Source organism: Salmo trutta, chromosome 22, assembly GCF_901001165.1.
Source record: "Salmo trutta chromosome 22, fSalTru1.1, whole genome shotgun sequence".
In the NCBI taxonomy this organism is placed as follows: Eukaryota; Metazoa; Chordata; class Actinopteri; order Salmoniformes; family Salmonidae; genus Salmo; species Salmo trutta.
Window position 1 is genome coordinate 8347068 of NC_042978.1, and position 21452 is coordinate 8368519.

Genomic DNA, 21452 nt, shown 5'->3' on the forward strand with positions numbered 1-21452 from the left:
TTGTTTTTTTTGCCCTCAGAAATCTACACACAATTCCCCACAATGACAAAGCAAAAAATGTTTTTTATGAATATTTGCAAATGGATATATAAAAAAAATGATTTCACATTTACATAAATATTCATACCCTTTCCTCAGTACATTGTTGAGGCACCTTTGGCAGTGATTACAGCCTTTTTGGGTATGATGCTACAAGCTTGGCACACCTCTATTTGGGGAGTCTTATTCTTCTCTGCAGAGCCTCTCAAGTTCTGTCAGGTTGGATGGGGAGCGTCGCTGCACAGCTATTTTCATGTCTCTCCAGAGATGTTTGATAGGGTTCAAGTCTGGGCTCTGGCTGGGCCACTCAAGGACATTCAGAGACTTGTCCCAAAGCCACTCCTGCACTGTCTTGGCTGTGTGCTTAGGGTCATTGTGCTGTTGGAAGGTAAACCTTTCGCCCCAGTCTGAGGTCCCGAGTGCTCTGGAGCAGGTTTTCATCACGTATCTCTCTGTACTTTGCTCTGTTCATCTTTCCCTCAATCCTGAATAGTCTCCCAGTCCCTGCCACTGAAAAACATCCCCACAGCATGATGTTGCCACCACCATGCTTCACCGTAGGGATGGTGCCAGGTTTCTCCAGAAGTGATGCTTGTCATACAGGCCAAAGAGTTCAATCTTGGTTTCATCAGACCAGAGAATCTTGTTTCTCATGGTCTGAGAGTCTTTAGGTGCCTTTTGGCAAACTCCAAGAGGGCTGTCATGTGCCTTTTAATGAGGAGTGGCTTCCGTCTGGCCACTCTCCCATAAAGACCTGATTGGTGGAGTGCTGCAGAGATGGTTTTCCTTCTGGAAGATTCTTCCATCTCCACAAAGGAACTCTGGAGCTCTGTCACAGTGACCATCAGGTTCTTTGTCACCTCCCTGACCATGGCCCTTCTCCCCCGATTGCTCAGTTTGGCCGGGCGGCCAGCTCTAGGAAGAGTCTTAGTGGTTCCAAACTTTTTCCTTTTAAGAATGATGTAGGCCACTGTGTTCTTGGGACCTTCAATGCTGCAGTTATTTTTTGGTACTCTTCCCCAGATCTGTGCCTCGACAAGATCCTGTCTCAGAGCTCTACGGACAATTCCATCGACCTCATGGCTTGGTTTTTGCACCATCAACTGTGGGACCTTATATAGACAGGTGTGTGCCTTTCCAAATCATGTCCAATCAATTGAATTTAGAACAGGTGGACTCCAATCAAGTTGTAGAAACATCTCAAGGATGACCAATGGAAACAGGATGCACCTGAGCTCAATTTTGAGTCTCATAGCAAAAGGTCTGGATACTTACGTAAATAAGGTTTTTCTATTTTTCATTTTTAATACATTTGCAAAAATGTGTAAAAACCTGTTTTCACTTTGTCAATATGGGGTATTGTGTGTTGATTGCTGAGGAAATGTTTTATTTAATCAATTTTAGAATAAGGCTGTAACGTAACAAAATGTGGAAAAAGTCAAGGGGTCTTAATACTTTCCGAAGGCACTGTACATTTAAAACGACACACATAGCCTACCTACTGTATATGTACATACAAACAAAATATCTAGGTCAAATAGGGGAGAGGCGTTGTACCGTGAGGTGTTGCTTTATCTGTTTTTTGAAACCAGGTTTACTGTTCACCTGAGCAATCTGACATGGGAGTTCCATGCAACCATGGATCTATACTGTATAATACTGTACGTTTTCTTGACTTTGTTCGGGTTTAGGAGACTGTGAAAAGACCCCTGGTGGTATGTCTGGTGGGATAAGTGCGTATGTCAGAGCTGTGTGTAAGTTGACTATGCACACAATGTTTCTTATAAAAAGAAGAAGTAATGCAATCAGTCTCTCCTCAACTTTTAGCCAAGAGAGACTGGCATACATGGTATTGAATTTAGCCCTCTGATTGCAATGAAGAGCAAGATGTGCCTCTCTTTCTGGGCCAGCTGCAGTTTTTCTACGTCCTTCTTTGCAGCACCTGACCATATGACTGGGTAATAATCAAGATAAGATAAAACTAGAACCTGCCGGACTTGCTTTGTGGAGTCTGGAGTCAAAAAAGAAAATCATTTTTTGAAAATGGACAGACCTAGCTTTACAACCATTGAATCAATATGTTTGACAGGCACAAAATCCAAGATTTCTTTTGGTTAGAGGAGAGCTTCCCATCCAATATGACAGAAGCACAAATGGGAAAACCATCATAGCATGTTTATTATATAATTGTCTGGTGATTTATGAACTTACGTGGATAAATCCACTCTACTGATGTTGGGCAGGACTTGCCTCACTGCAGTAAAGCCAAAGCTATCTTAGCGTGTGTAATGACACTGGTCTATTTTGGAGGGGAGTCGGACAGGCGAGAAATGTCAGCTGTTCAGCATTAGGCTTTACCAAAGCAGAAAAAAAAGAGAAAGGTCCACTGGCTGACTGTCCGCTCTGGAGACCGTGTGGTAGGCTAGCCCTCCGACCTCGGCATTCTCTCTCCTCGCCAAACTTTTGTTGTTAATCTTGAGGGATTTGGGGTGAAAGAAGACAAGGGTCGGACATACCTTTCATGACAGGCGGACAGTTTTGGCAGCTTTTTTGTCCAGCTGAAAGTGGTCTTTTTGTTAGGATACTGAGAGGGCATGTGAGGAAAGAGATTTTCCCAGAATACAGCTGACCAGGCTTAAGGTGGGTACACCACAGCAGGTGGTCAGAGCTCTATTTCTGATACTGTATGTTATTGTATCAAAAGAAATCACTGCCATTGACCATTTTCTGGCGCTTATTTATATGCGTCAGGAAATTGATAATAATTGGGGACCGTAATGCCCGTCGGTCTGAGAATTATGACATTACAGGCAGGTGTTCACGTGAACATTTAGTATAACTTCAAAGCTGGTTGGCGTTGTATCTATCTGCTGTTCTGCTCTATGTTCCTGCAGTGACAAGTTGTGATTATGTCATCCATCAATTCGTATTGTAGACTGAATATCGTACTACGTGCTCACGCTAGCCAGTTGCCCATTTGGCCAATGTTAATGTGATCCAGTTGTTTAGATTTTTAACTTCTATGGAAACAGACACATGGAAAATGACACAGTCCCGAGTGGGAGATGCATGACGGTGAATCATATACTTTCTCCACAGCTGTTTGGATATATAAATATGTGAAGTGACTTTGGCTGACCTCCTTTGTCGATAACCTTATTGGGTTTCGTAGCATGAGGTCTGTGAGACAATGTTGACTGAGAATGTGTCTGTATTTCTCTATTACGCACACAGCACCACGTGAGTAAAATGATGTGACGTGGCAAGTCATTTGAGGTCTTGTCCTTGGATGGCCGTCCGCCATTATCAAGCTTCATGCTCCTCATAGTGGGTTGGAGTCTTAATATACCTTTCAACTCATCGATTGGTTATGTTTTTGTATTCTATGTCAGTCAGTCATACTGGTTGACACCTTTCATTTGTTTAACCCATTTTGAGGTTAGTGGAGTCTCCTAACATACATACTATACATGTAGACTGCTGGAGGGGGCAACACAGCTGACGCTAAATTCGTGATGCTGAGCTCAGCCATGTAAGGTGACGGAGATTACTTGTCATCTTCATGATGTCGGGTGCCAGCCAGCCATGCCACATCACAGTATAGCCATATTAAAGTGTCGCTCTCAAGTCCACGTTGGTCCTTCATTTTGAAAAATGTCTGTGAGAGTGAGAGAGTGGAGGGGTTATTTACAAGTCAATATGAAGGTTTCCTTGACTTCCAGCATGTTTTTAAAGATGTATCAAACTGTGCAGTTTTAGCCCTAGGGGCAACCTAGAGATACGGACAAGGGGAAAGCCAACCACTATCAGAAGTGGTTGAAGCCATCCCTCCCGACAAACCATGGGAGACAAGTCTGGGAGCAAAGTAGCTGCTGCAAGTAAGGCCTCCATTCCATGGAACACACTCTATGCGGTTACTTTCTTTGACCCCCCCCCACACACACACACACTTGTTGGAACATATCTTACTCTCTGTCTGCAGAAAACCAGATCCATCTCCAGGTAGTGAAGGGGCTGGAGGATGTGGATGTGTGTGAGAGGGAGGGCTGCACGTTCGAGGTGACCCTCAACCTGTCCTACATAGCGGGCACGTGGACCAGGGACGGGGTCAGGCTAAAATCCAAGCCCACCTGTCACATCGCTACCCATAAGAATAAACACACTCTCACCTTCACCCGGGTCACCGTAGGAGACACTGGCCTGTTCTCCTTCCAGACTGACGGGAGCCATAACTGGATCCAAACCTCAGGCCAACTCACTGTCATAGGTAACAGTATGACAGAACACAACAGTTGAGAGGAATAATGCAACTGGGACAATTGTATGACCCTCCCTCAGTCTAATGCTTCTGTAATAGCTGGAAGTCTTATTGCCAGTCTGTTTCTATGTTAGCCGGATATTTACTCACTGCCTTGGCATCCAGACTGATGGCTTGGTGAAGAATAAACGTAAAATCACAGATAAATCCCAGTACAGACCACAATGCATCACAGCACATCATTTGATCGAATCGCATACTGGATCTCTAGGTAATGTCTGGCCTATCTGTCTGTGTTTGTCACCCTGTGGTTGTCTGCCAGCCAGAGACATACAGATTGTGAAGGAGTTGGAAGATGAGGAAGTGACTGAGAGGCAGAGTGTGACCTTCCTGTGTGAGGTCAACTGTGAGGACGTGGACGGGCGTTGGTACAGCGACAACACCCGGATCAAACCCGGAGACAACGTCAAGATCGGGCACGAGGGTGAGCATGGGACACAACTGAGCCTAGTCATGGACCTGTGTTTATAGCTCAGTATACTACCGATGATATGCATTAACCCTAGATGACTGACAGGAGGCGCTGTTGGAATGCAGAGAAAGTTATACTTTACTGAAAGCTGACAATGACCGCTTTTTGTAATTGTATAGTAACAGCTTTAACAGGTGTATTATATCTGTCTGCCTTAGGCATTTCATCACTTTACCTAAAGCAATCAAAGATTACTTCATATTGGCTTATCAGTATGCTATAACACACCATAACAAAGATTATGACGTGGTAATGATGATGTGCTGCTCATTGACAAAAACATACATTAGAATCATCACACTGATGGTCATTATAACACTGTATGAGCCTTGAGGAAAAAGTGACCAGCGCTATGTTGCTGTACATTATAAGTGATTATAAACTGGGTGGTTCGAGCCCTGAATGCTGATTGGCTGAAAGCCGTAGCATATCAGACCGTATACCACGGGTATGTCAAAACATTTATTTTTACTCTTCTAATTACGTTGGTGTCCAGTTTATAATAGCAATAAGGCATCTCGGGGGTTTGTGGTATATGGCCAATATACCATGGCTAAGGGCAGTATCCAGGCACTCCACGTTGCGTCATGCACCTGGCTGTGGCATATTGGCCATATACCACACCCCCTCGGGCCTTATTGCTTAATTCTAATTATACCTATAATGCACTAGGAGTATTGGTACATGGAATTATGAGTCTATACAAGTCTTTATGTGAGTGTATAACTATGCTTATAGGGCATTATTACTCTATCGTAGTGCATCATGAGTACATGTATAATGCATTACACATATGCTCTTCATAGAAAGTGTTACCATATTTTTTTACTGTCCCCATTGCAACAAACACATACTTAAATACATGTAATTTAATCCTTGAAACATTTCATTGAAATACTGTAGGATTCCATTCATTCCTATGGTGGACTGCTCCTACTGGGGAGTGCCAATATGTCGGCTGGTGGCTTCAAAGCCTCTCATTGGCCATTAAATAGCATCAGCAATCCAGGGGTTATACACATAATTGAATACTACTAATGAAACACGTATTTCCATCTGAATACAGGTAAAACTCACACCATGTGCTTCAAGTCTGTAAGGCCAGCAAATGCTGGGGAGATCAAATTCACTGCAGACAGGGTCTCCTCCTATGCAACTCTCACGGTAAAAGGTGAACAACATCTATTTTTAGAATCAACGATCTCAATGTTCGTCAATGACCAAAAAAACCCCTGTAATCTGGCCTAAGTGGCCTCATCAGGTGAAGTTTCAATAAACAATGGTTCAGTGTTACTCCTATTTTCCACAGAGCTGCCTGTGCAGATAGTGAAGCCTCTGAGAGTGAAGATTGCTATGTACAAACACAAAGGACTGCTGGAGTGCCAGGTGTCCAGGGCCAACGCCCTGGTCAGGTGGTTCAAGAACAGGAATGAGATCCAACCCAGCAAGAAGCACCAGATTGTTAGCGACGATGTCTACAGGCAGCTGCACATTGATGACGTAGCCTCGTCAGACGAGGACACCTACACCTGTGATGCTGGCGATGACAAGACCTCCTGCCAACTGCTAGTGGAGGGTGAGATGCTCATTGTAATTCATTCAGACTTATTGTCTGGCCAGCTTAACATACTAGTTCCAATGTTAGGTATGTTTCAATGCTAAATATTAATAAGCAGTTTACGAGCAGACCTTCATATAAAGTGTTACACCCTCATACTTATCCGTAAGTCACCAAAACACATCATTCAACTAAATATACTACATGGCTAAAAGTATGTGGACACCCCTTCAAATTAGTGGATTGGCTATTTCAGCCACACCCGTTGCTGACAAGTGTATAAAATCGAGCACACAGCCATACAATCTCCATAGACAAACATTGGCAGAAGAATTGCCCGTACTGAAGAGCTCAGTGACTTTTAACGTGGCGCCGCCATAGGATGCTACCTTTCCAACAAGTCAGTTCGTCAATTTCTGCCCTGCTAGAGCTGCCCCGGTTAACTGTAAGTGCTGTTATTGTGAAGTGGAAACATCTAGGCTCAGCCGCGAAGTGGTAGGCCACACAAGCTCACAGAATGGTACCGACGAGTGCTGAAGCGCTTAGCGTGTAAAAAATCATCTGTCTTCATTTGCAACACTCACTACCGAGTTCCAAACTGCCTCTGGAAGCAACCTCTGCACAATAACTGTTTCCATGGCTGAGCAGCTGCACACAAGCCTAAGATCACCATGCGCAATGCCAAGCGTCGGCTGGAGGGGTGTAAAGCTCGCCGCCATTGGACTCTGGAGTAGTGGAAATGCATTCTCTGGAGTGATGAATCACGCTTCTCCATCTAGCAATCCGATGGACGAACCTGGGTTTGGCGGACGCCAGGAGAACGCTACCTGTCCGATTGCATAGTGCCAACTATAACGTTTGGTGGAGGAGGAATAATGGTCTGGGTCTGCTTTTCATGGTTTGGGCTAGGCCCCTTTTTCCTGTGAAGGGAAATCTTAACGGTACATTCTAGACAATTCTGTGCTTCCAACTTTGTGGCAACAGTTTGGGGAAGTCCCTTTCCTGTTTCAGCATGTCAATGCCCCTGTGCACAAAGCGAGGTCCATACAGAAATGGTTTGTCGAGATTGGTGTTGAAGAACTTGACTGGCATGCACAGAGCCCTGACCTCAACCCCATTAAACACTTTTGGGATGAATTGGAACGCCGGCTGTGAGGCAGGCCTAATATTCCAACATCAATGCTCTTGTAGCTGAATGGAAGCAAGTCCCTGCAGCAATGTTCCAACATCTAGTGGAAAGCCTTCCCAGAAGAGTGAAGGCTGTTATAGCAGCAAAGGGGGGACTAACTCCACATTAATGCCCATGATTTTGGAATGAGATGTTTGATGAGTAGGTGTCCACACACTTTTGGCCATGTAGTGTATGTTCACACTGATAACCCAACTATCTACCTTACTTACTTCCTGGGTGTACACTTTCCTTTGAAGTAGCTCTAAGTGATGATGCTGATCCAATGTGTGCTCCCTGTGCATGCAGAGCAGGCGATCAGCATAGTGCAGGGGCTAAGGTCTGTAGAGGTGACCGAGCCCAGGGAGGCCCTGTTCCAGGTGGTGACCAGCCTGAGGGCGGGGAGACCCCCAAAGTGGACCCTGGACGGAGAGGTCCTGATGGAGGGGCCTGAACTGAGCATAGACCGGCAGGGCACACTGTACACCCTCTGCTTCATCAGCACGGACAGCTCTATGACAGGCCCTGTGCAGTTCAATGCCGGGAAGAGCCGCTCCACCGCACAACTCACCGTTAAGGGTAAGGTTGATTGTCACCAAGTGGAAGTTGGAACGATGCCTGCCCTGCTTACTGTTGACAATGACCCTCCAGGCTCTATATCATACTGTTTTGCGAGAGGTGTTTCCCGTTGGGTTCATACTTTGCTTTTTAATCCCTTGAACAGACTAAGATACAGTATTATATCATTATCCATCCTTTCCAGAGCGCCCTCTGAAAGTGGTCCAGCCCATGCCAGACGTGGAGGCTAAAGAGAACAGCTCGGTCACACTGAGGTGTCAGTTTTCCCCCTCCCCCAGGGTGGTTCGCTGGTACAGGGGCCGCACTGCCCTGCAGACATCCAGCAAGTACAGCATGAGGACGGAGAAGAGCCAGGCAGAGCTGACCATCCAGGGCCTCAAGGAGACCGATACTGGCCAGTACAGCTGCATGGCTGGAGGGTCAAAGAGCACAGCCAAGGTCACTGTGGATGGTGAGGATGCTGTTATTCATACAGTATTAAGGAGGACAACAAATATTTTTCGGGGACAAATCTTCAACGTTCAGATGGTTGATCATGGAAATCAGCTTCATGCTTGATGAAGTGAAACTCTTTATATAAAATTTCATCTACACTGCTCCGTCTATACTGTGCTGTTTCAGTGATAATGCCAGATAAGCCGGTGTTTGGAGGATACACTGGCCCGGCTGTTGTTATGCCCGAGACGAAGTCGAGGGCCGGCAAACCGTGCCAATATATCATCCAAAAACCGGCTTTGAGGACATTATCAAATCAAATGTTATTTTTCACATGTGCCGAATACAACAGGTATCTACAGTGAAATCTTTACTTATGAGCCCTTAACCAATTATGCTTTAAGAAATTTTAATAAGAAATAAAAGTAACACATAATTAAACAGCACCAGTAAAATAACAATAGCAATATGTACATGTAGGTAGAGTCAAAGTGACTATGCATAGATAATAAACAGAGAGTAGCTGCAGCGTAAAAGAGGGCCCTTTGATTAACTGTTCAGGGGTCGTATGGCTTGGCGGTAGAAGCTGTTAAGCAGCCTTTTAGACCTAGACTTGGCGCTCCGGTACTGCTTGCCATGCAGTAGCAGGGAGAACAGTCTATGACTAGGGTGGCTGGAGTCTTTGACAATTTTATGGCCTTCCTCTAACACCGCCTGGTATAGAGTTCCTGGATGGCAGGAAGCTTGAGCCCAGTGATATACTGGGCCGTACGCACTATCAATCAATCAATCAGCAGATGTCACAAAAGTGCTATACAGAAACCCAGCCTAAAAACACAAACAGCAAGCAATGCAGATGTAAAGGCACGGTGGCTAGGAAAAATTCCCTAGAAAGGCAGGAACCTAGGAAGAAACCTAGAGAGGAACCAGGCTCTGTGGGGGCCCCAGTCCTCTTCTGGCTGTGCCGGGTGGAGATTATAACAGTACATGGCTAAGATGTTGAAACGTTCACAGATGACCAGCAGGGTCAAATAATAATAACCACAGTGTTTGTAGAGGGTGCAACAGGTCAGCACCTCAGGAGTAAATGTCAGTTGGCTTTTCATAGCCAATCATTCAGAGTTAGAGACAGCAGGTGCGGTGAGGAGAGAGAGAGAGAGGTCCAGAACAAGGTAGCACATCCGGTGAACAGGTCAGGGTTTCATAGCCACAGGCAGAACAGTTGAAACTGGAGCAGCAGCATGACCAGGTGGACTGGGGACAGCAAGGCGTCATCAGGCCAGGTAGTCCTGAGGCATGGTCCTAGGGCTCGTGTCCTCCGAGAGAAAGCGAGAGAGAGAGGAAAAAAAGAGAGAAAGAGAATTAGAGGGAGCATACTTAAATTCACACAGGACACCGGATAAGCCCGGAGAAATACTCCAGATATAATAGACTGACCCTAGCCCCCCAACACATAAACCATTGCAGCATAAATACTGGAGGCTGAGACAGGAGGGGTTGGGAGACACTGGCCCCGTCCACGATACCCCCCTGGACAGGGTCAACCAGGCAGGATATAACCCCAGCCACTTTGCCAAAGCACAGCAACCACCAACTTACTACCCTGAGACAAGGCTGAGTATAGCCCACGAAGATCTCCCCCATAGCAAAAACCCGAGGGGGGCGCCAACCCGGACAGAACCTACTGAAGAGATGAGTGTTCAATAAAGACTTAAAGGTCGAGACCTAGTCTGCGTCTCTCACATGGATAGGCAGACCCTTCCATAAAAATGGAGCTCTATAAGAGAAAGCCCTGCCTCCAGCTGTTTGCTTAGAAATTCTAGGGACAATAAGGAGGCCTGCGTCTTGTGACCATAGCGTTCGTGCAGGTATGTATGACAGGACCAAATCGGAGAGATGGGTAGGAGCAAGCCCATGTAATGCTTTGTAGGTTAGCTGTAAAACCTTGAAATCAGCCCTAGCCTTAACAGGAAGCCAGTGTAGAGAGTCTAGCACTGGAGTAATATGATCACATTTTGGGGTTCTAGTCAAGATTCTGGCAGCTGTGTTTAGCACTAACTGAAGTTTATTTAGTGTTTTATCCAGGTAGCCGGAAGGTAGAGCATTCCTGTAGTCTAATCCAGCAGTGTCAAAGCATGGATACATTTTTCTGCATCATTTTTGGACAAAAAGTTTCAGATTTTTGCAATGTTACGTAGATAGAAAACAGCTGTCCTTGAAACAGTCTTGATATGTTTGTCAAAAGAGAGATCAGAGTCCAGAGTAACACCGAGGTCCTTCACAGTTTTATTTGAGACGACTGTACAACCATCAAGATTAATTGTCAGATCCAGCAAAAGATCTCTTTGTTTCTTGGGACCTAGAACTATGTACCTTTTGTGGATCTGAGGACCCATGCCGAATCTTTTCAGTCTCCTGAGGGGGAATAGGTTTTGTCGTGCCCTCTTTACAACTGTCTTAGTGTGTTTGGACCATGATAGTTTGTTGGTGATGTGGACACCAAGTAACTTGAAGCTCTCAACCTGCTCCATTATAGCCTTGTCGATGAGAATGGGTCCTCCTTTTCCTGTAGTCCACAATCATCTCCTTTGTCTTGATCATGTTGAGGGAGTGGTTCTTGTCTTGGCACCACATGGCCAAGTCTCTGACCTCCTCCATTAAGGCTGTCTCATCGTTACCAGTGATCAGGCATACCACTGTTGTGTCATCTGCAAACTTGATGATGGTGTTGGAGTCGTGCCTGGCTATGCAGTCATGAGTGAACAGGGAGTACAGGAGTGGACTGAGCTAACCTAACCCTAACCCTAACCCTGAGGAGCCCCTGTTTTGAGGATCAGCATGGCGGATGTATTGTTACTTACCATTACCTCCCGAGTGGTGCAGCGGTCTAAGGCACTGCATCTCAGTGCAAGAGGCGTCACTACAGTACCTGGTTCGAATCCAGGCTGATTCACATCAGGCCATAGGGCGTCCCATAGGGTGGCACACAATTGGACCAGCGTCGTCTGGGTTTAGATGGTGTAGGCCGTCATTGTAAATAAGAATTTGTTCTTAACTGACTTGCCAATTTAAATAAAAATAAATTCTACCTGGGGGTGGCCCATCAGGAAGTCCAGTTGCAGAGGGAGGTGTTTATTCCCAGGGGCCTTAGCTTAGTGATGAGCTTTGAGGACACTATGGTGTTGAACGCTGAGCTGTAGTCAGTGAATAGCATTCTCATGTAGATGTTCCTTTTATAAAACGGGTTACCAGCATATTCAAATAATGATTTACATATTTTCATTAAAAACTTCACTTCGATTAATTTATTCATACTATTTCCTCCTTCCACAAGATATAGTCACGACACAAATCTTGGGTTGCTACCCAAGCCGGCTCATCGTTTGTTCTAGAGGTTGACCGATTATGATTTTTCAATGCCGATACTGATTATTGGAGGACCAAAAAAAGCCGATATCAATTAAACGGCCGATTTTTTTATTTATATATATATATATATATATATATATATATATATATATATATATATATATATTTGTAATAATGACAATTACAACAATACTGAATGAACACTTATTTTAACTTAATATAATACATCAATATAGTCAATTTAGACTCAAATAAATAATGAAACATGTTCAATTTGGTTTAAATAATGCAAAAACAAAGTGTTGGAGAAGAAAGTAAAAGTGCAATATGTGCCATGTAAAAAAGCTAACGTTTAAGTTCCTTGCTCAGAACATATGAAAGCTGGTGCTTCCTTTTAACATGAGTCTTCAATATTCCCAGCTAAGAAGTTTTAGGTTGTAGTTATTATAGGACTATTTCTCTCTATACCATTTATATTTCATATACCTTTGACTATTGGATGTTCTAATAGGTGCTTTAGTATTGCCAGCCTAATCTCGGGAGTTGATAGGCTTGAAGTCATAAACAGCGCAGTGCTTGAAGCACAGCGAAGAGCTGCTGGCAAATGCAGGAAAGTGCTGTTTGAATGAATGCTTACTAGCCTGCTGCTGCCTACCACCGCTCAGTCAGACTGCTCTATCAAATCATAGACTTAATTATAATATAATAACACACAGAAATACGAGCCTTAGGTCATTAATATGGTCAAATCCGGAAACTATCATTTCGAAAACAACGTTTATTCTTTCAGTGAAATACGGAACCGTTCCGTATTTTATCTAACGGGTGTGTCACGTCCTGGCCAGTATAAGGGTTAATTAGTATTGTAGTTTGGTCAAGACGTGGCAGAGGGTATTTGTTTTATGTGGTTCTGGGTGTTGTATGAGTTAGGAGGGCATTTGATTTAGTATTCCGGGTTTTGGGCACTGGGTGAGTTTCATGAATTCTATGTTGAGTCTAGTGTGTCGTTTTCTATGTTTGGTTAATTGGGGTTGGGACTCTCAGTTGAAGGCAGGTGTTGTCTATCTGCCTTTGATTGAGAGTCCCATATATTAGTGTGTGTTTGTGTTTGTTATTTGTGGGTGATTGTTCTGTGTTTAGCCTTGTGCCTTACCAGACTGTTTTTGTTGATCGTTCGTGTTTTTTTGTTATTTTTGTACGTTCATTTTTGAAGTAAATAAACATCAAGATGAGCCTGCACATACCTGCTGCGTTTTGGTCCTCCTTAACCGACGACAACCGTGACAGAATCTCCCACCAACTATGGACCAAGCAGCAGAGGAAGGAGCAGAGGGACTTCGAGTTGGACTGGCGGGAGAAGTGGACCTGGGAGGAAGTTCTAGACGGGGCCGGACCTTGGCACCAGGCTGGGGATTATCGCCGCCCGCAGTGGGAAATTGAGGCAGCCAAGGCAGAGAGGCGGAGGTACGAGTCCATGGACGCGCTGAGGGAGAAGCACGAGGGGCACCCCCAATAAAAAAAATTTGGGGGGCACACGGGTAGTTTGGCTAGGCGTAGGAAGAGCCGGAAGCCAGCTACCCATGGTTATATGGAGGAGCGTATGGGGTGGAGAGCGCTATGTTTCGCTGAGAAGCGCACTATCTCACCCATACGCACGCACAGTCCGGTGCGAGTTATTCCAGCCCCTCGCAGGTGCCGTGCTAGAGCGGGCATCCAGCCTGGTAGGAGGATGCCTGCGCAGCGCATCTGGTCGCCGGTACGCCTCAGAGGACCAGGCTACCCAACTCCCGCTCTACGCACGGCTACCATCAGGCCCCTGCACAGCCCAGTCTGCCCTGTACGAGCACCCCGCTCGTACAGGGCTACTAGTTCCATCCAGCCAAGGCGGGTTGTGCAGGAGGTAAGATCTAGACCGGCTGTGCGCCTCCATAGCCCTGGGTTTCCAGCTCCTGTCTCTCGTGCGGACCCGGAAGTGCGTCAACCCAGTCCGACTCGTCCTGTTCCCGCTCCCCGCACTAGCCTTCAAGTGCGTAAATCCAGCCCCGCCAGTCAACAGTCGTCGGAGCTGCCCGCCAGTCAACAGTCGTCGGAGCTGCCCGCCAGTCAACAGTCGTCGGAGCTGCCCGCCAGTCAACAGTTGTCGGAGCTGCCCGCCAGTCAACAGTCGTCGGAGCTGCCCGCCAGTCAACAGTCGTCGGAGCTGCCCGCCAGTCAACAGTCGTCGGAGTTGCCCGCCAGTCAACAGTCACCGGAGTTGCCCGCCAGTCAACAGTCGTCGGAGTTGCCCGCCAGTCAACAGTCGCCGGAGTGGCCAGACTGCGCTGAACTGCCGGAGTGGCCAGACTGCGCTGAACTGCCGGAGTGGCCAGGCTGCCCTGAACTGCCGGAGTGGCCAGGCTGCCCTGAACTGCCGGAGTGGCCAGGCTGCCCTGAACTGCCGGAGTGGCCAGACTGCCCTGAACTGCCAGAGTGGCCAGACTGCCCAGACTGTCCCGAGTTGCCAGACTGCCCAGACTGTCCCGAGTGGCCAGACTGCCCAGACTGTCCCGAGTTGCCAGACTGTCCCGAGTTGTCAGACTGCCCAGACTGTCCCGAGTTGCCAGACTGCCCAGACTGTCCCAAGTTGCCAGACTGCCCAGACTGTCCCGAGCTGCCAGACTGCCCAGACTGTCCCGAGCTGCCAGACTGCCCAGACTGAACCGAGCTGCCAGACTGAACCGAGCTGCCAGACTGCCCCGAGCGGCCAGACTGGCCAGACTGCCCCGAACTGCCAGAGTGGCCCGACTGCCTGGAACGGCCAGAACCGGAGCCACCTCCTGATATAGGTGGGTTGGGGAGGGGGGGTGTAGCACAGTGCCGTCGTTGACGGCAGCCACCCTCCCTTCCCTTCCTTTAGTAAGGGGGAATTTTTTGTTGTTGTTGTTGGTGTTTGGGGTTGTTGTTTTTTTTGTTTTTTGTTTTTAAGGTGCTTCCGGGGTTAGCACCTTTAAGGGGGGGGGGGGTACTGTCACGTCCTGGCCAGTATAAGGGTTAATTAGTATTGTAGTTTGGTCAGGATGTGGCAGAGGGTATTTGTTTTGTGGTTCTGGGTGTTGTATGAGTTAGGAGGGCATTTGATTTAGTATTCCGGGGTTTTGGGCACTGGGTGAGTTTCATGAATTCTATGTTGAGTCTAGTGTGTCATTTTCTATGTTTGGTTAATTGGGGTTGGGACTCTCAGTTGAAGGCAGGTGTTGTCTATCTGCCTTTGATTGAGAGTCCCATATATTAGGGTGTGTTTGTGTTTGTTATTTGTGGGTGATTGTTCTGTGTTTAGCCTTGTGCCTTACCAGACTGTTTTTGTTGATCGTTCGTGTTTTTTTGTTATTTTTGTACGTTCATTTTTGAAGTAAATAAACATCAAGATGAGCCTGCACATACCTGCTGCGTTTTGGTCCTCCTTAACCGACGACAACCGTGACAGGGTGGCATCCCTAAGTCTAAATATTGCTGTTACATTGCACAACCTTCAATGTCATGTCATAATTATGTACAATTCTGGCAAATTAATTACGGTCTTTGTTAGGAAGAAATGGTCTTCACACAGTTCGCAACGAGCCAGGCAGCCGAAACTGCTGCATATACCCTGACTCTGCTTGCACAGAACGCAAGAGAAGTGACACAATTTCCCTATTTAAATTAAATTCATGTTAGCAGTCAATATTAACTAAATATGCAGGTTTAAAATATATATACTTGTGTATTGATTTTAAGAAAGGCATTGATGTTTGTGGTTAGGTACACATGTTTTTTTTATAAGATAAGTTTAATGCTAGCTAGCACCTTGCCTTGCCTCCTTGCTGCACTCACATAACAGGTAGTCGGCCTGCCATGCAGTCTCCTCGTGGAGTGCAATGTAATCGGCCATAATCGGTGTCCAAAAATACCGATTGTTATGAAAACTTGAAATCGGCCCTAATTAATCGGCCATTCCGATTAATCGGTCGACCTCTAGTTCGTTCTATCGGTTCGGTTGCCAGAGATGTGACCCAGTCGTTAAGTATCCATGGACGCGACCCAGTTATTTGTTCTAAATGGTCTATTGCCATACTGGTTGGAAACGTTCTTATCCCTTGCTTGCTTGCTAGCCAACTACAGCTAACTTACAGTCACGTCAAACAGGGCAGACTGAATAACAACAAAGTAGCTGCATTTTCATTTGTTTAAGCTGTTTTCTCGTGACATTTATTTGGATAGATCCAATACAATGAGCTAATGATGCGGGATTTCACCTGGCATAAAAAATGTGCTCTCTTGTCATGTCTTGATGTTCAAAGGAGCTAGCCAACAACACAGCTAAAACTATCACTTCAAACTGAAGCTGGAAAGACTGCAAACTAGCTGCACTTTGTTTCGTTTGACCTGTTTTCTATTGATATTTAATTTGTTTAAATATCCATAAAAATGATGCTGGTTCATGATTTCAACTAGCTGAGAAAAGCTGCCTGCCTGTCTCTCATCCCGACTCCAGACTCGTTCATTACTATGCGACAACTGGAGATGGAATTTGAATATTAAAACAATGGTGCAAATGTCGGAGAGACAGACAGTATGGATTTAAATGATTACCCGCTGTTGAAAACCAAAATGTTAGTCTAAAAGAAATGTGAGATAATGTCTAGATGCTTTTTATAGTGGAGATCAAGTTTATAAATTGCCTGGTTGGGTGGATGAGACAGTGGATTGCACAGTCAGAGTAAATAGGCATTTTAACATCATAGATTTACTTGTGGAATAGACACCGACTGGAATGCGATTTGAACTAATCAGAATTCAGGATTAGACCCACCCCTTGTATAAAAGGTAGATATTAACGACAAGAAAACCCTTACACCATGGATATGAACTATATATATTTTTTTCAGTGCGAAGGCTAAAGCTCGTACGGCACCTAGAGCACGTAAAGGTGGAAGAGGATAGCAGCGCCACGTTCACATGTGAACTCGACTACGTGGTAGCCAATGTGCAGTGGCTTCTGAACGACAACCACCTCAACGCCAACACTGTTACCAGGATTCAGAACATGGGCACCATTCACAGCCTCACCATCAAAAATCTCCGCCCACAGGAGAGCAGGGTGACCTTCAAGGCTGGCCTTCTCACAGAGTCCACCTCCCTCAAGGTCAAAGGTATGCCTTGTACAGTTGTCACTTGTGAGCTGCCACTGCAAGAGTCATTTAGAAAGTAGTGTAATTCTAGTGGTTGTATGTTCCTAGTCAGTACAGAGTTTGTTTCTCCCCAATCTGGAGATCTAATTGGAAAATTAAGCAAATATAGTAGACTTGGTATGTCTGAGACCTGAAGATGATTGATCTCCTTAAGTAACTCTGAATGAGCAAGATATCTATCAGCTACTGATGCATGGAAGAACGTAAGAGATTTATATTAGATCAGTAGCTAATGTGTTTGTATTGTTTCTTGTCTCCTCCAGAAAAGCCAGCAGTGTTCCTCAGGTCTCTAGAAGACATGTCAGGGGAGGAGGAGGGGAAGGTGTGTCTGCAGTGTGAGACCTCTAAGGAAACGGTCACCCCCGTCTGGAGGAAGGATGGTACGGTCCTGGCCAGCAGTGACAAATATGAGATGCTCATGTTTGGGAAGTCCTTAACGCTCATCATCCATAGTCTGAGTAAGGATGATGCAGGCCACTACAGCTGTGACCTGGGCACCAGCCAGACCAACGCCAAGGTCACTGTACATGGTATGTACAGTCCAGATCATCAGTGAGGTCTGGTCCAGAAATTATTGGACCAGAATTGTCCATCTGATTGTCAATTGTCAATCTGATCTCACTGAAATTTCCCTCCACAGACATTCACATCACCATCGCCCAGCGTATGAAGACCGTCTCTGTTCTGGAGGGCGAGAGCTGCAGTTTCGAGTGCGTCCTCTCTCACGATGTCATCGACGAGCCCTCCTGGACCCTGAACGGTCAACTTGTGATCAGCAACAGCCGCATCCAGATCGTAAACAAGGGTCGCAAATACAAGATGACCATCAGAGACGCAACTATGACTGAAGCCGGGGATGTAGTCTTCTTCGTCAAAGACCTCAGCTGCAGGACCATGCTGTTTGTCAAAGGTGAGTGTCTGAAATGTATACGAAACTGGGTGTTCTCATGGCCAGTCATGACCTAATCTCTGGAAAAGCAAAAAGAGTATTGCACTCAAGTAATATTAATTACTCTATAATGTGTGTTTGTTCCTAAAGAGAACCTATAGCAACATGTGTCTTGTGTCTCTGATATGTCTCTCGTGTGCCTGCTGTAAACATATTATAATGTATGTGTCCCTAGAGAAAATCTGATGTTATGTGTAATATATAACCCTACACCTGCAGAGAAGCCAGTGCATGTGTTCAGGGACATGATGAGCGTTAAAGCCACCCCAGGGGAGGACGCTGAGCTGAGCTGTGAGATCACCAAGCCTGAGGCCTTCATCCGCTGGCTGAAGAACGGCCATCAGATCAGGCACAGTCTCCCCAAGTACAAGATTAGTGTGGAGAAGCACCTGGTACGGTTGGTGATCACGAACACCTGTATCAGAGACTCTGGGGAGTACTGCTGTGAGGCTGACGGCATTGCCACCCGGGCCAAGCTGGAGGTCAGAGGCAAGTACTGGGTAGTACTACAGTATTTCTGTAACGGTATAGTGCTGTTTACCAAAGTTGTGGAGTTGTGACTTTGACTTGAGACTGATGACTTGAAGGACTTGTTTTAAAATGTTCTGGACAATTTTTGTACTGCTTTTGTACCATGTTGTCGCTCCACACACCTGCTCAGGTGTAGTACACAGGACGTGTATTTAACCCCTCCCACCCCTGCAGAGCTGCAGCACACATTTGCTCGGGAGCTGCGGGACACACGGGCCGAGGAGAAGAGCAAGGTGATGCTGGAGTGCGAGACGAGACTGCCGGCCAAGCGGGTGACCTGGCTGAAGGGCATGGCAGAGCTCCAGGCGGGAAGGAAGTATGTGATGAAGCAGAAGGGCGTGGTCCTCTACCTCACCATCAGCTGCCTGGAGAAGGTTGACACCGACGTGTACACCTGCGATGTTGGCACCATGCAGAGCCGGGCGCTACTGACCGTGCATGGTAAGGCCATAGAAATAGAATGAATAGAACGGTCTTTCCCATTCAAGTCAGCATTCAGTGATAGGTGGAATGGCAGGCATTTTGAGTATACCCTTTCTATACAGCTTGCACGTTTCATGTTAAATCCCTGTGTGTGTGATCTCTGCAGGTCAGAAGGTGTTGATCATGGACGAGCTGGAGGATGTTGAGTGTCTGGAGAATGACACGGTGATATTCAGGTGTCGTATCTGTCCCAGCGATTATGTTGGGGTCAAGTGGTACCTGGATGAGACCTTACTGTACACCAATGAGCTGAATGAGATCCAAGTGATCCCGGGGGGCTACCACAGCCTCACGTTCAAACAACTGGCTCGTAAAGACTCGGGCACCATCTCCTTTGAGGCAGGCGACAAGAGGTCCTACGCCTCACTGCTTGTTAGAGGTAACGTCAGCGTAAAGTTGTTTTGTTTTACGAACGTCTATTAACACACTGTACTATTACAACAACTATTCACAAAATGTAAATGATGTGTCAGTCATTTTTGTCCAGAGTGTATGTATTTGACATGTTGTCTATGTAAACTACCCTTCCCGTGGTAAAGAGAGACGTCCCACCATCACCAAAGCATTGGAGGACTGTGAGGCCATTGAGGGAGGCGGTTTGGTGCTGGTGTGTATCACCTCTAAGCCATGCCACATCCTGTGGTACAAAGATGGCTGCCTAATGTGGATTTCCTCGAGGTACTATGTCAGTCGCTCAGGTAACGAGGCCAGGCTTACCATCAGGGAGGTCAGTAACAGCGATGCTGGGGTGTACGAGTGCAGCGCTGGATCGGTCAGCACCAAGGCTGTCGTCACTGTAAAAGGTGAGAACCGGACCTTTTTTCCTTCATTTTATCATGTTGTCCTCCTTACTGTGCATTTGGCATCACATGTAAAGTAGTAATATAGTGGTCATGTAGTGGTCATAGCCAAATATGATAACAATTATTTCAAAAGACAGAACAGGATTACTTCTTTACCTGTTTGCTTTACAGCTCCCCCTAGAGTATTCTTGTCACAGTACAATGTACAGTATTACTCATTGGGAGATGCTGTCATGGGTCCTTCTTTCTATTCCAGCCATTCCAGCTGAGTTCACCCAGCCGCTGCAGAGCATGGAGGTAAAGGAGGGGGAGGACGTGACCCTTTCCTGTGAGTTCTCCCTGCCGGGGGTTGCGTTCCACTGGAGGAGGGGCTTGGAGACCCTCAGAGCTGGAGAGAGGTACCTGATGAAGCAGAAGAAGTCCTTCATTTCTTTGACCATCACTGGCCCGAAGCCTCAGGACTCAGGAGATTACACCTGTCAGTGCCGAGACCACAGAACCACAGCCAGCCTCAAAGTCCACGGTAAAAGCCGTCCTTGCTTTTCATTTCCATTTCCAGGATGCATCATATGGAGTAACATTAGCGCCAACAAAAATCAAATTAATTCAATAACTTTGCAATGATGCATTATCACACCCACAAATTAAACCCAATCTATTTGAAGATTAATGGAACTATTTTACATAGACATTTTCCATTTTCATTCAGTCTTCATGCCTGTTGATGGTTAATACTAAAATATGCCTATTTACTCCCCAGCCATCCCCATCTCCTTCACACAACAGTTGAAAAATGTTCAGGCTGAGGAGGGCAACAGTTTAACGTTGCGCTGTGAGCTTTCTAAACCAGGAGTCCCTGTAGAGTGGAGGAAAGGGGGGGAGCTGTTAAAGAATGGAGTGAAGTTCCAGATAAGGAAGAGAGAGACCATATCGGAGCTTCAGATATGGAAAGCTGTGCCTGAAGACAGTGGAGTCTACAGCTGTGAGTGTGCAGACCAAAAGACCACAGCCACCGTCAAAATCAGCGGTAGGAAGTTTCTCACCCTTATTATGTTTTCATGTATAGCTAATCTTTTCTGAAGTTGCATTTTATAAATGTACATTTTGGACATTTACATGAAGGCAATAAAAAAAAAAAAAACATTCATACTATTCTCATATTATTTTCTTCATTTTTCTTCAGCCCTGCCTGTTACCTTCAAACAAAAGCTGAGGAACGTGCATGTTGAGGAGGGGAACAATTTGGTGTTACACTGTGAGCTCTCTAAACCAGGAGTCCCTGTAGAATGGATGAGGGGAGGAGAGGAGCTGCTGAACAACGGAGAGAAGTTTCAGATAAGACAGAGAGAGTTGGTGAATGAACTGAAGATAATAGATGCCAAACCAGAAGACAGCAATATCTACACCTGTGTTTGTGGCAGTGTGGAAACCACAGCCGGTGTTACAGTCACAGGTAAGAGTTTGAGACAACTGAGAAAAGATTTCAATTCACATTGAATTCATATCCAATGTGAACAAAATTGTATGCAGTACATCAGCAT

At 45.9% G+C, this 21452-nt stretch overlaps 1 protein-coding gene across 6 annotated transcripts in view; it reads left to right on the forward strand.

Annotated features, from left to right (window-relative positions):
• The first annotated feature begins 1882 nt into the window (after window positions 1–1882).
• The window catches only part of LOC115157998 (obscurin), a 95505-nt gene continuing 75935 nt past the window's right edge, over window positions 1883–21452 (forward strand). For all 6 annotated transcript variants that reach the window (XM_029706424.1, XM_029706426.1, XM_029706428.1 and 3 more), the window contains exons 1-18: window positions 1883–2679; window positions 3793–3917; window positions 4022–4306; window positions 4620–4781; window positions 5896–6000; window positions 6139–6405; window positions 7865–8134; window positions 8319–8585; window positions 16843–17106; window positions 17409–17675; window positions 17786–18055; window positions 18314–18583; window positions 18800–19066; window positions 19215–19487; window positions 19648–19911; window positions 20168–20434; window positions 20672–20938; window positions 21095–21364. In XM_029706424.1, the coding sequence (XP_029562284.1) occupies window positions 3881–3917; window positions 4022–4306; window positions 4620–4781; window positions 5896–6000; window positions 6139–6405; window positions 7865–8134; window positions 8319–8585; window positions 16843–17106; window positions 17409–17675; window positions 17786–18055; window positions 18314–18583; window positions 18800–19066; window positions 19215–19487; window positions 19648–19911; window positions 20168–20434; window positions 20672–20938; window positions 21095–21364 (4072 nt within the window). In that variant the 5' untranslated portion in view covers window positions 1883–2679; window positions 3793–3880. The remainder of the gene's footprint in view (window positions 2680–3792; window positions 3918–4021; window positions 4307–4619; window positions 4782–5895; window positions 6001–6138; window positions 6406–7864; window positions 8135–8318; window positions 8586–16842; window positions 17107–17408; window positions 17676–17785; window positions 18056–18313; window positions 18584–18799; window positions 19067–19214; window positions 19488–19647; window positions 19912–20167; window positions 20435–20671; window positions 20939–21094; window positions 21365–21452) is intronic.